Raw genomic sequence first — 13,705 nt, 5'->3', positions numbered from 1 at the left:
GAAACAAAAGGCAGGCTGGCCTGCCCACTCTGACCTGCTCCCTACTCACCCCAACAGTGTTCCCCAGGGTGCTGCTGAGGACCCTGCGCCACCCCATCTTCCTGCTGGTGGTCCTGTCCCAGGTGTGCATGTCATCCATGGTGGCAGGCATGGCCACCTTCCTGCCCAAGTTCCTGGAGCGCCAGTTTTCCATCACAGCGTCCTACGCCAACCTGCTCATCGGCTGCCTCACCATCCCGTCAGCCATTGTAGGCATCGTAATCGGGGGCGTCCTGGTCAAGCGCCTCCATCTGGGCCCCGTGCGTTGTGCCGTCCTCTGCCTGCTGGCGGAGCTTTTCTGCCTACTTCTCAGCCTGCCCCTCTTCTTCATGGGCTGCTCTACCCACCAGATTGCAGGCATCACCCAACCCCCTGGGTGAGTGTGTGAGAAGCAGGTGGTGGAGGGCTTCAGGGAGGGGGCCTAGACAAGGCCAGGGGAAGGGGGTACCCGTCTACCTCAAAGCTCACTTTCCACCAGCACCTTCTCCTCCCCTCCCCACCTGGCTTCTGAGCAGTGGGACTTCTGTCTCCAAGTCTCCAGTGAGGGTGTCAGGCATCACTAGGAGGGGCAAGGATGGAACTTTGCAGACAGGACAGCTCAGGCCTGGGGAGAGATGGAAGCCAAGGCAGGGCAAACCGCTTGTGTGGCCGGCGTCTCCAGAGAGGCTAAGCCCTGTGGGCCAAATGGAGGTTAAGGCAGAGGCCACATCAGAGAGCAGGGCCCAGCTCAGCGTGAGGAAGTCTTCGCTCCTGGGCAGAGGAAAGGCCTGCCTGGGAGCCTGCACGCTCTCCATCCCCAGGGGTGGGGGTGTAGAGAGAAGGGGCGAGCAGGGGCTGGAAGGCATCTATCATGGACGCTGGAGAAGGGACTTAAGCCCTAGGAAGGGGTTGGTCTAACTTGTGATTCTTAGAGCCTGGCAGCTAAAATTGTGTTGTTCCATGACCCTAAAACTCAAGGCTCTTTGTCCACATCTGAGGGAGCACCAGGAGGACAGCCTCCTCCCATGCCTGTCTCCCTTCTCATTTCTCCCTCATCCCACCCTCACACATATGCTCTCTCCTGGTGGTGGCCGTCTTCGAGAGGATGCTGGAAGTTACTTCACTGTCTCTCCTCCAGAATGACTTCACTTTTCCTGGGAACTGCTCCAGGCTGAGGCTGGCCCGAGACCCAGCAAGAATTCCCCAGTTGTCCCTGTTCCCAGCTCTCCCTGGGCATCTCCTCCCTCCACCCACACGCCAGCTTTCCCCACCTGAGGGAGGCTTAGCGCTTCTCTCTGGGCCAGGCCCCACATTACAGCCTCTCCCCTATCAGCTTTTCCCTTCCCCTCCGTCCTTGTCCCTCCTTCTCCCAAACAGTAAGGCTGCTGTGCTGCCTCCTGTCTGGGGAGCCCTTGTTCTAGGCACAGAGGGGAGCTTTACCCAGGCCTTCCGAAGTCCCTGGTCTGAGGACAACCAAGACCTTTATTTTTTTATTTTTTTATTTTAAGATTTATTTGTTTGTTTTAGAGAGAGGGAGAGAACATGAGGTGGGGAGGGGCGGGGGGGGGGAGAGCGAGAAACTCCTGCAGACTTCCTGCTGCAGACTCCCCGCTGAGCACAGAGCCGGACGCAGGGCTCCATCCAGGACCCCGAGATCATGACCTGAGCCAAAATCCAGAGCTGTCTGCTTAACCGACTGAGCCACTCAGGTGCCCCAAGCCAGGGCTTTTAAATGATTTTCTTTCCTAATTGTAAATGGAAAAAAGTCAGCCTAGCACACATGCCTCTTTCCCTTTTCTTCTGTCCCAGCTGAGCTAATCAACAGAGACACTGACGTCCAGAGAGAGGCAGAGACTGCTGGGTGATCCCACAGCTAGTCAGGTGTCCTGCCTGCTCCAACACATATAACTTGAATTTTCTAAAAGGAAGCAATCCAGCCTATCAAGAAAAAGGCCCTCTTCATCTGAGACTACATTCTGGGATGAATCTTGTGTTCCCCAAAGAAGGGCCACTGAGGGATGGAGAATATTTGCAAAAGTTCAGAGGCTAGTAAGATCTTCGGGCTGAGAGGGGTCTCAGAGGCCTCCATCCAACTCTACCCCCCAGTCCTCCTGTTTGGGAGCCTCTAGCCCATCTCCCTGCTCCCCTACCCCATTTCAAGGAGCTCCCCATGTGGGGCATCCCTGACAGTAAAAAGCTCTGCATGGAGCCAAATCTCTGGCCATTGTTCTCAGGATGGGGAGCTGGGCTGTGGGGCTGAGAAGTTCAGGATCTGAGAGCCAGAAAGCCAGGCCAACCCTGCTTCCTTCTCTCCCACCAGCCACCTGCCTCGACCGGAGCTGTTTACAGCCTGCACAGAGCCTTGCTTCTGCCCACTGGATGACTTTAACCCTGTCTGTGACCCCAAAACCCACGTGGAGTACCTCACTCCCTGTCAGGCGGGCTGCACAGGCTGGGCGCTCCAGGAGGCTCTGGACAAAAGTCAGGTGGGTCAGGGCTCCAAGCACTCCCTCAGCCTCCCTTGGGCCCTTCCCCTCCCTGTCTTTGTGTACCCATCACGCTCTCCATCTTTCCACATTCTCATTCTGGGGCTTTTCTCTCTGTCTGTCCATCTATCTGTTGGCCAGTCTGCCTCCTTCTATTGGCCGATGGAAAACATGATTCTTGCAATAACCTTTCATTGCCAGTCTGGGTCCAGCCATGGGCCGGGCCCCAGAGCACAAGGGTGAGCCCGATCTGGCTCCAGCTCTCTGTGCAGGGGAGAGGTGAAAGGAAACAAGTCAGGAATTCCAGGGGTGGGGATAGGCAGGTACAGACAATGATGGAAGAAGCCGGGGAGGGTCTTAGAAGGCTTCCTGGGACATGACATTTGTGTTGGGTCTACAAGGATGAGGGAGCCAACTAGGAAAGGGCTTTCCAGGCAGGGGAAGCTGTAGAAGCAGAGTCTGCACACCCATGCACACAGTGTTTCAAGAACCTGGAAAGAACTTGTTGGAGCAGAAGCATAACGTTTCAAAGAGGGAAAGTGAGGCACAGGCAAAGAAGGGCCTTGAATGCCAGGCCACCAGTAGGGACTTCACCAAGAGAGTGTTGGGGAGCATTGGTTAGGCTGGCAACAGTGTCAGATCTGTATGTGATCACACTTGAGGCTGTAGGTTGGAGGAAGGTGAGCAGAGGCTGGCCCAGTAAGCCCAGTCAGTCAGTCATTCAGTCAACAAACCTTCATAGAGCTTCTCCTCTGTGCTGGGCCCTGTGTGCCGGGGGGAAAGGGGAACTGAGGACCCAGAGCCAAGGGACATACCCTCAAGGAACTCCCAGCAGTGAAGGAGGCAGAATAAGCAGCCCCAATGTATACGGTGTGAACCTTAAACAGGTCTCCAAGACGAGCCACCCCTCGCCTTTCTCCTCAGTCCCCCAGATGAGAAATGAAGAGAACACCTGCCTTCCTCAGACCCCTAGACTGTAGAAGAGCCTGTGGAAGGGGGTGTGCAGTGTCAAACTGGCCATTATAAGGGGTTCCTTCTCCAGAGTTCCCTACCTTTGTCATGGGGAACTCCTGCCTTTACATCCTCTGGGCATCAGTGTCCAAGCCCAAGGGTCCTCCCGGTAGGGACCTGGGACCCATGGGCTAGAGCCCTGGAGAGCTCCTGGCTGATGGGGCTTCAGGCCAGCAGGCGCCACCTAGGGGCTGTGCAAACCCTTTGCATTTGCAATTGCAATCCCGGTCTTCGGGCCTTCTTAATTCTCACTGTCTTTACCTGGTTTCATCTCCCTGAGACTCTTCCAGGGAACCCCAATTCCCGCCGGCTGGGGCAAGATCCCCCAGGGAACAGTGAATTTTTGCGGATGTGGGCCCCTGAGCGCCGTGGCCAGGTCATCTGGTTCGAACCCCGCCCCCTTCTTCCCGTAACTGACTCTGTTACCTCAAGCAAATTATTTAATCTGTGTCTCCATTTTCTGGGTCTATAAAACAGAGGTGATCATATTGAGTACCTACTCTATGCCAGCCACTGTGCTGAATGCTTTCCTTGGGTGAATTCATTAAACAGTGAGTAAAGGGTCACATGACAAAACCCGTGAAAAGTACTTAACACAGTGGCTGGGAAATTTTAAGCGCTGGGTAGTACACACTCCTGTTATGCCCATTATACAGATGGGGAATGGAGGCTCAGGAAAGGACCAGGCATTGCCCACAGTCTTAATGCCAGCGCTGGGATTATAACCCAGGGTTCTGGCCTCCCAGCCCAGCTCCCTCCCCAGAGCCTCCTCAGAGGTTGTGTCTGGGGATAGTGTTTGGAGGAAGGTGGGCTGGTCAGCACTCAGGAAGTGTCGCTCTGGCCTGGAATAGTCTCACTGCACACCTGCCTCCTCAGGCCGACCGTGAGCGAGCTCGCGGGCCCGGGGCTGGGTCGCTCAGCAGTCGGCGCGACTGTGCTCAGAAACAATTTATGAAGGTGTAAATGACCAGGGGAAAGACGGGGAGAGGTGGGCGGTTGGTGGGATCTGAGGCTCAGGGGGTGAGGCTGAAGTCCCCCTGGGGAGTGAGAATCGGAAGCAGATGGAGAGATTGAAGTCATCCATAAGAAGAGCTTGCTGCTGGAGTTAGATGGATGGGAATGAGAGCTGGGAAAACTCCAAGAGGAAGGCCCCCTTTGTCCAGCCCAGCCATCTTCTGCCACTCAGAAAAGGCATGAGGGTGGGTCTCTCTCTTCTAGCAACATTGCCAGGCCTAGTTCTCCCCTTACCTGTCCCTCCATTGTGCCTCCAACCCAGTGGTTTGCTCAGCCTGGAGGGAAAGGGCTACATGGTATGTGCTTAGCAGGTCACACACCAGATCTCTCTCTTTCTTTCTCTCACCTTGCCCTAATTCTACCTCCTAAGTATCTCTCAAATCAAAACTCGTTTCCCACTGTCCTCCCCCTCCCACCACTCTCTCTGCAGTGGGCCTCTTGGCCTGCCTCCCCCGTCTGGCCCATCCTCTTGAAGGAGCCACAGTGACTTTGGTGCTGTCAGCCTTCGTCCCTCCCTCCCATGCTTAAATGCTTCCCAAGGCTCCCAGAGTCTGCCTCAGGGACTCCCAACCCTTTTCACAATAGGAAGTGTCTGAGGCTGCCCATGGCTGGAGGTGACAGGCTGCCCCAGGCCAAGCAGACCACCTTGAGGGCTGATAGCACCTGGCCCTGCATACCTGTTTCCCAGCACAGGCCAAGGCTCCCTGGGACACACTGGTCAGAGACTCTGTTCTCTGGGGGAAGAAAAGCCTAGGCTTCCTGGCTGGCTTTGCTCCTGGGAAGCACCCGAAGACATGGGCAGTGGAGACCACTTCTGAAGGAATCTGGGGCTGGATGTTTTCCAGGCCATGTGGTGGTGAGACTGCAGGCTGTCCTCAAGCATGCCCCTGGGCCAGCCTGGGGGCTACTCCTTGCAGCTTGAAAAGGAGTCAGCTTTTCACAGACTTCAACCTCTGGAGGGGTCCCAGTTTTGGGGGGGAGTCTCCTATTGGACATTACCCTGGCGGGATGGAGGGCTAGGGTTTGTCCTCTGGCCCTGGAGCCCCCAGACCTCAGAAAGCCGTACTCCCTTGTGTAGGTTCTGCAACCCTCCTGGGGCCAAAGCTTGCTTCAGGACCCTGCCCATCTTGCTGGGTTTCAGCCTCTCTAAACAGCTTTCTATTTCTGCCAGTGCCTGGGTACCCTCAGAACAATGTTTTCAATACTTTACCTAGCATTTTGTTGTCAGCGGGATGATTGGCAGGGCCCTGGCCCACTGTGTTTCTGGAAACAGCAGTCCAGGTTCCTCTTTTGTGTCCCAAGCTCAGCAGGCCGCTGGGCCCAGTGTAGCCCTAGCGCAGCCCGAACGCTTCCCCTCTGCCCTCCGCTCCAGGCAGACAAAGACTTGCAGCGCTCTTGCCTGCCACTTTCCTGTTATTTTACATCTGACCTTCCTTCCCTCTCCTCATTTCAGTTTTCCTCTTCCAAATTCCTATTCATTCTTCCAGAGCCAAATCTAGCACCCCTCTCCGCGGAGGTCGTCCTTACCCTTCACCTACTGAAGCCTGGTTTCCATGGTGCTGTTTGGGTCCCTCTCTCCTGTGCTGGAATCTCTCCTTGAGAGTTTCCTCTGCGACCCAGTGCCCTGGAGGACCTCAGTGAAGTAGAAAGGGAGGGATACTCAGCTGGAAAATCTGAGTTCCTTCCCCAAAACACTCTTAAATAGTTTGGTTTTTTTAAAGATTTTTTTATTTATTTGAGAGAGAAAGGGAGAGGGCACATGCAAGAGAGCATGTAAGAGAGAGTGGTCATAAGCACAAGTGACGGGCAGAGGGAAGAGCAGGCTCCCCGCTGAGCAGGGAGTCCGATGCGGGGCTCGATCCCAGGACCCTGGGATCAAAACCTGAGCTGAAGGCAGATGCTTAACCGACTGAGCAAACCAGGTGCCCTTTTATCCCCCATAGCTTTTTTTTTTTTTAAGATTTTATTTGGAACATTCTGACATCACCAGGTGAAAGAATGAGCGAGTTCGTGTGCACATGTGTGTGTATGATTGTGCATGCTGTGGGACTGCGGTGTGTGCGTTAAAGTGACAGTGGTGTGTATGGGAGTGTGTGTGGTGTGGTAGGGGGTGAGGCTCTCCCAGCCTCTCGCCCTCTTCTGTCCTCTGCTTCCCTCTCCCCACAGCCTCAGCCCCTGTGTGTGGAAAGCATGTGGGCTGCGTACCTGCCTGGCTGCCCCCTCCCACTCGCCTTGGGTCCAGAAAGCCTAGCCTTCAGCCAGCTCTGCCCCAGCTCGTTGGTGCCCTCAGGTCCCCCATAAGCCTTCGGGGACCTCAGGCACTTGGCTAGCTGCTTGCCCTTCGAGGCTCCTGAAGGCTTTTCTCTCTGCCCCCTTCCTGCTCTAGGTTTTCTACGCCAACTGCAGCTGCATAGTGGGGGGCGGCCCTGTGCTCGCGGGCTCCTGCGAATCGTCCTGCAGCCACCTGGTGCTGCCCTTCATGGTCCTGGTCAGCCTGGGAGCCTCCCTGGCCAGTCTCACCCATACACCTTCCTTCATGCTCATCCTAAGGTGAACGTGGGCGAGCCCAGACCCAGGGGATCCCAAAAAGTCCTTAAACCCAGGCAGGATAAGGGATTCTAGAGGCAGGGTTTGAAGAAGGAGGCCACTTGGGTGTCCTGCCCCACTCCCCATAACAGACCAGGTTCTCCTTGCCCTGTCTCCATCTTCATGGCAACCTATTAAAGTGACACCATCCACCCCCATTTATAGGTAAGAAACCTGAGGCTCAGAGAAATTCAGAAGCCAGCCCCAGCTCTCATGGCAAGTGTTGAGTAGAGCAGTACCAGGGCCAGGGCCCCGAGCCAGGCCCCTACTTGCCCCAGGAGAGGAGAGGCCACCCAGGCACAGTGAGGACAAAGCAGAGCGTTGCCTGATGGCCCATCCCCCCACCCTGCCCATAGAGGGTGGGTCGGGTTGCAGGAGGGTACAGCCAGAAAACCCAGCCCTGTCCATGTGGTTCATGGTTTTTCAAGTCCATGAGCCCTTACAGGTCCACCATGGACCCAGCCCACAAGAGTATACTGCCTCTTGTTCCCTGATCTTTCTGACCATTGTCCTAAGGGTGCCTGCTGGGACTGAAGATTGTTACCTGAGGCCAAAGTCAGCGTGCCTAGGGTGGGGGCCGGAATAAGGGGACCTCAGAACAGGATAATTCCAAGAACAGGATATTTCATTGTGCTGGGATTATTTTTTTTAAACCACTTTTCTTTTCTTTCTTTCTTTTTTTTTTTTTTTTAAGATTTTTATTTACTTATTTGAGAGAGAGAGAAAAGGAGCAGGGAGAGGGAGAAGCAAACTCTCCACGGAGCAGGGACCCTGACTTGGGGCTCGATCCCAGGACCCTGGGATCATGACCTGAGCCGAAGGCAGACACTTAACCAACCAAGCCACCCAGGCATCCCTGGGATTATTTTTCTTCCTTATATGTTTTTTGGAAAATTACAAGGGGGATGGCACCCCTCACAAATACAAGAAGACACACAGATCTATAAAACTCCTCCAGAGAGGAGGTAGAGGACTCCTATGTCCCAGCAGGCAGGCAGCCTGTGTGAGAGGAGTTAATTCAGGCAGTGGGCTGCAATTTCTGACCGACCCTTGACACCCACTTGCTGTGGGATCTTAGCCAAGTCACTTAAGCTGTGTCAACATTCATCAGTCTCCTTATCTGTAAAATGGGCTAATGATAAAACCTACATCATGCGGGGTACAGTAGGGGTTGCATTGTAGAATGATAGAGCCCGTAGTAAGCACTCCGTAAACACCAGCTGCTGGTATTGCTAAGGAGGAAGGAGTCATGGCCCGGGGAATCCTAGGCTAGGGCCACGAAGCATTTCGAGAAGTTAGAAGGCGTATCTGACTACCTAGTTTTAGGTTTTGCCGAGTGTAGGAGGAAGGAGGAGGAATTTGGTGGGTGCAAGGGTCGGGGGAGTGGGTGGGGGGTGTCTGTGAGCAAGAACACAGGGAGGTCAGTGCAGAGTCCTGATGGCTAGTGGGAGTGCCTGGAACATGGGTGCTGGGCTGCACGGGTTGAAGGGAAATGGAGTGGGGGGCCTGAACACACCCCCACCCCAGCGCCCAGGACCTTTGGACTTGGGGAAGGCTGGCCCTGGGTGCTGAGAGAGAAGGGGATGGTGAGAGTCCCTGGGGGGCCGGGACCCTCTCAATCCTCATGTTGCTATGTTTCTGCTTGTTAGGGGAGTGAAGAAAGAAGACAAGACTCTGGCTGTGGGAATCCAGTTCATGCTCCTGAGAGTTTTGGGTAAAGAACCTTCCTGGGACCCTTAGCTCTGATACCCATGGTGTGCTGGGCCCAGGGGCACAGGGGTGAGCAGGACCCAGGTCCTGACCTTAGGGTTTGTGGGACCCTGGCAACAGATTGGACCTGGGACCCTGGAGGTGGGTGTATGAATAGCAGTAGAGCCTTCTAGCGAGGCAGCACCAGCATAAGGGCTGGGTTTGAGGGCCAAAGACTTATGGGACAAGAGACCCCAGTGGCTCTGGGGGGGTTGTGTCTGCCAGGGAGCAGGGAGGTGGGTAATGCAGTCATGCCAGACCCCATTGTCCCCTGACCACCACCTCCTGCAGCCTGGATGCCCAGCCCGGTGATCCACGGCAGCGCCATCGACACCACCTGTGTGCACTGGGCCCAGAGCTGTGGGCGTCGGGCCGTGTGCCGCTACTATGACCACGACTTGCTCCGAAACCGGTGAGACCTGGGGTGGGGGCTGCCAGGGCCTCTGGGAAGGCTGCTAGAAATATTCCTGGGGTCCCAGGTAGGAGAGCAGCAGGGACAAGAGGCCCATTCATATCCCATTGCGAGGCAGCAGGTCTGTATCTTACACTGAGCTCACAAGTCCTATGACCCAGCCATGGTCCCTGACTGTTACAGATGAAGAAAGGGAGAGTTAAAGCAGCCCAAGGTCACACAGCTGATAACTGGCAAAACTGGGTCTTGAACCCAAGTGGTCTAAGCATGGTCTGTGCAGGAAATGTATCATCATGATTGAGTGTGAGGAGAAGGGAACAGCCCAGCTGTGAGAGAGAGACAAGGAGTTGAAGTGGGGTTGGGATAAGGCCTTTCTAGGACACAGGAGGCCTGGTATCCAGCCCAGATCTGTCTGTCCATCAAGAGACCTGCATTTTCTGGAACCGAGTCTTCCCATCTGTGCAATGGGGAGCCCAAAGGAACCTGAAGACCAAGAGGCTGCTGGGATGGGACAGGAGGTTGGAGGGGACTTGGTGACAGGGCTGGGAGCAGGGAGCTGGTCACTGCCAGCTCTGCGGAGGGCATGGCTCTATGGGCTGGGACTGAACAGGGCATTTCCTAGAGGAAGAAAAATAGAGCCTTGGTGAGTTAGGAAAACAGGGGAGAGGGAATACTCTTGTGGCAGGTGGGGTGATCTAAAGTTGCAACTGTCAGGCCCCCTGAATTCTTCAACAGTCAGAGAGAAGCAGGCGTGGCCCAGGCTACAAGTTGGCTAGGGACAAGGCAGGGAGGATGCCCAGGCTTCTGCCCCCCACCCAGTGCTCCTTCTGCAGAGCTTCTCCCCCTCTATCTGGGAAGGGCCCCCATAGGGGTCAACTCCAGGGGCTTCCCTGTCTCCTCAACAAAGGCCATGGTGATGGGGCTATTGCCCTGTGGCGGGAGGCCTCTTTCCCTGCCTCCCCCCACAGGGCTTCAATGTCTCTGACCACACATTGGTGATGGCTGACCTTGCTCTGGCCCACCCCGAGGACATCCAACCCCTAAACAGGGAGGTCCTAAATTCACGGGTCCCTTGGTCTTTTCCAGGTTCGTTGGCCTCCAGGTCTTCTTCAAGACAGGCTCCCTGGCCTGCTTTGCCTTAATTTTGGCCATCCTAAGGCAGCAGGACAAAGAGGAGGGGACCCAGATGACCGTATCCACATCTGGCCTACAGCAGCAGCTGTTAACATCAGGGCCAGAAAAGAAGCCTGAGGAATCCAGAGTGTGAGCTGGCCCTAGAGGGGCAGGAATACGTTCTCTGGGCCCTTTGCCTAATCTTGGGTGTCAGGAACCCTGTTTTCCAATTCCAACTCCTCTGCTAACTTACTCTGTGACTTCAGGCAAGTCACCCTCTCTGGGCCTTTGTAACTCATCTGAACCAAAGAGTTGTCTAGGGGTTTGGTGTGTTAGCCACTTGTAAAGCATGCATGATGGTCTTCCCCCTTCTTCTGCCAGCCAGTCAGGCTGACCTGAAACCAGGCTTTCCTGGCAGAAGGACTGTTTCTCTTTCCCCTAGGCCCTAGAATAGAGAAGTAGACCATAGCAGGCTAGGCTGCCAGGCTGACCAGAGCTGGTACTAGCCCAGCTCTGCCGCTCGCCTGGAACAGCCCACCCTCTCTGGGCCTCAGGCACCATCTCTGATGGGTAGAAATGGACTTGCCAGCTTTTAGGCCCCTTCCAGCTATGGCCATCTCTGTGGTCAGGATGCACTCAGGTCTCCTCCCTAGCCCCGCTCAGCCTGGAGGAGCTGTCAAGAAATATCCATTTGGCGCCCCCTGGAGGCAGAGCTCTGAGCTCTGAGGGGTGCCCACCAGGGAGGAAGCTGGCCTCACACCCAGAACACTCAGGCCAGTCAGGGCCTTCAGCAAACCTGGCGTGAGGGCCCCTTGGGGCACTTAGCTGAGGGGGCGGCTAACTCTGTAGACTCAGGAAATTCTAGTCCTTGCCTCAGGGAGCCACAGTCTGGGCCTGGTCTCTGCCTTAGGGGCTCCAGGGGGTAAGGAGATCCAGGCCCCACATTTGGGCATTTTCTGACTTCAAAGACCAAACACACCCAACACACATTCACTGGTACTTATGCATGGCCAAGGCTTCACTCACTGACCAGGGCCCACCAAAATCACTGTGACCCCTGTGGACTAGAATCCAAATTTCACCATTTCCTTTCGGGTGCCCCAATCCTCGTTGCCCGTCGCTCTGTAGATAATGTCTGGTTCTGTGATAACCATGTTTTGGGGGTGACACCTGGTTCTCTGTGATGCCTGAGTTGGTGTAAGGACCTGTTCTTTGCAGGGCCAAGGAGTGAAACGTCTGGCTCTGGGTAAGGAGGGGGTCTGTGGAATGCTTGGGTCTGAACCAACTGGTCCTTCAGTGGGCCTTGTCTTGTTTTATGGCCAGTCTTCTCCAGCCTGGCTGTCCCTCTGGGGAGGGGGAGAGAGTTTTCTGATGTACCCCAGCCCATTCTGTTGTCACCACATAGCTGACCTGGCTGGAACCTGCTGCGTGGGAAGCAGGAGACAGAGCTGTCAGCCGTGGCTTCCCAAGCCCGGTGTCCAGCCCTGTGCTGGAGGCAGGGGAGAAGCTGGGGGGGCAGGAGGAGGGCACTGGGGGCCCATGTGGCTCTGGCCCTCTGAACAGCTCCTGTGGCTGGACTGTGAGGTTCTCCCACATGAAAGAAGAGGAAGATGAAGGTACAGAAGTTCTAACTCCTATTTTGATTCTGCTGGTTGATAACTTCAAATGTTTAATAAATATCTGAGCCTGTATTTATCAATGTCAAGAATTTCAAGGTTTCTTCCAACAAGATGAGGCCATTCATATGTGTATATTCCTTCTCCTTCCCTCCTGTTTCCCAGGTTTTGCAGAAATAGTTTGAAATTATAGACACGGCTTATTATTAAATTTGTTCTTGCATAATGTCTCTTATATTACAAAATTCCTTTCTTGCAAAGTGCATTAGAATTTGCAGCAACCACATTATTTCTAGTTATTTAGATTTAAGTTTTACTGGATTCATTGTTCACTGTTATTTCTTGCATACGACATCGTTCCCTAGCTGTATATTCTGGTCTAATTTTCATTTGACTGGGTTACTTCCTCTAATAATGGTTTTAGAAATGGAATAAGGTCATGAAGCTTTCCGAGTCCTCACCTGTTCAGATTCTTGTTCACATTTTACAGAAGAGGAAATAGTTCAGAACGAATAAGCAACTTGTCCAAGATCATATAGAACATAAATGGTGGAGCCAGGGTTTTGTGGGAACGGAAGCTTATACACTTTGGGGAGCCCTCTTTATGAAGAAGAGCACAAGGGGCCCCTGGGTGGCTCGGTGGATTAAAGCCTCTGCCTTGGGCTCAGGTTATGATCTCTGGGTCCTGGGATGGAGCCCCACATCGGGCTCTCTGCTCAGTGGGGGGCCTGCTTCCTGACTGCCTCTCTGCCTACTTGTGATCTCTGTCAAATAAATGAATAAAACCTTTAAAAAAAAAAAAAAGAAGAAGAAGAGCACAAAACTTGGTAAGAAAGTGAATATTTATGTAGAACAAGAAAAGAAGTCAAGGCAAATACATCACACAATTCAGAAAAATAGCATATATTTTACCAACAGTTGCACACACGTCTAAAATATGTTTTCCTCCGCCGATGACTGGCAGGATTTTCTGTAGCCTAGCTTCTGGTTCTGTCATTGCAAACCTCTTTTCCCTCTGTTGCCCCGGTACTTCCAGGGCCAGGCCACATGAAACACCTTCATGCCCCAAAATGACCTCTGGATATGACACATTGATGTCACAATGCTGATTGAGTTGGACATGGATGGGAAGATTCCTAGAGGCCATTCTCTACATGCAGGTGGTTAGCAATAAGTTATCTAGAAACAGAGGTGACGGAGAACCATATAAATATATCCCAACAAACCCAAATTAAGTTGATCCCCAACTCACCTGCCCCTTAGTCAGATCCCAGAAATGCCCACTGGCCTCTCCAACCACCTCACATAAAGAGGAACTGGGACACAAGTAGTTGGAGTAGAAAGAACTAGCAATCTTAACTACTTGTGATTAAAGTACCTCACCTTTGCAAATTTCCCAAGAACATGACAATGTGAACACATTGCAGAGGCCCCTCCCTGGGCCTGAGGAGAGACGATGATACTCAAGCAACATTAGCTTCATGCTGAGTCGGCCTCTGGATTGAGCTGAGATTTGAAGGAGAGGGTGAGGTCCTTGTGCTTAAAACCTCCTGGGCTGGTAAGGGTGAGAAGTCATCACAAGAGAGACATAGGGCTGAGAGCCGGGGTGGAGCAGGTCAGCACTGGAGGGGATCCCAGTGACCAAGAAAGTCCAGGAAGCAGCCCTCTTTTGGCCTCTGGCCAATGAGGACCCATAAGCA

The 13,705-nt window shown here is 53.9% G+C and overlaps 1 protein-coding gene across 2 annotated transcripts in view; it reads left to right on the top strand.

Moving 5' to 3' along the window:
- The window catches only part of SLCO2B1 (solute carrier organic anion transporter family member 2B1), a 45,211-nt gene extending 32,983 nt beyond the window's left edge, over window positions 1–12,228 (top strand). The window contains exons 9-14 of one of the 2 annotated variants that reach the window (XM_032358260.1): window positions 58–415; window positions 2,339–2,504; window positions 6,916–7,079; window positions 8,765–8,829; window positions 9,156–9,276; window positions 10,363–12,228. In XM_032358260.1, coding sequence (XP_032214151.1) covers window positions 58–415; window positions 2,339–2,504; window positions 6,916–7,079; window positions 8,765–8,829; window positions 9,156–9,276; window positions 10,363–10,543 — 1,055 coding nt within the window. In that variant the 3' untranslated portion in view covers window positions 10,544–12,228. The remainder of the gene's footprint in view (window positions 1–57; window positions 416–2,338; window positions 2,505–6,915; window positions 7,080–8,764; window positions 8,830–9,155; window positions 9,277–10,362) is intronic. The other variant, XM_032358261.1, reaches the window with a different exon arrangement.
- The last annotated feature ends 1,477 nt before the right edge of the window (window positions 12,229–13,705 follow it).

This window comes from Mustela erminea, chromosome 9 (genome assembly GCF_009829155.1).
Source record: "Mustela erminea isolate mMusErm1 chromosome 9, mMusErm1.Pri, whole genome shotgun sequence".
Classification (NCBI taxonomy): Eukaryota; Metazoa; Chordata; class Mammalia; order Carnivora; family Mustelidae; genus Mustela; species Mustela erminea.
The sequence above is the reverse complement of the archived record's forward strand: the minus strand, read 5'-3'. Positions and strand labels throughout refer to the sequence as shown.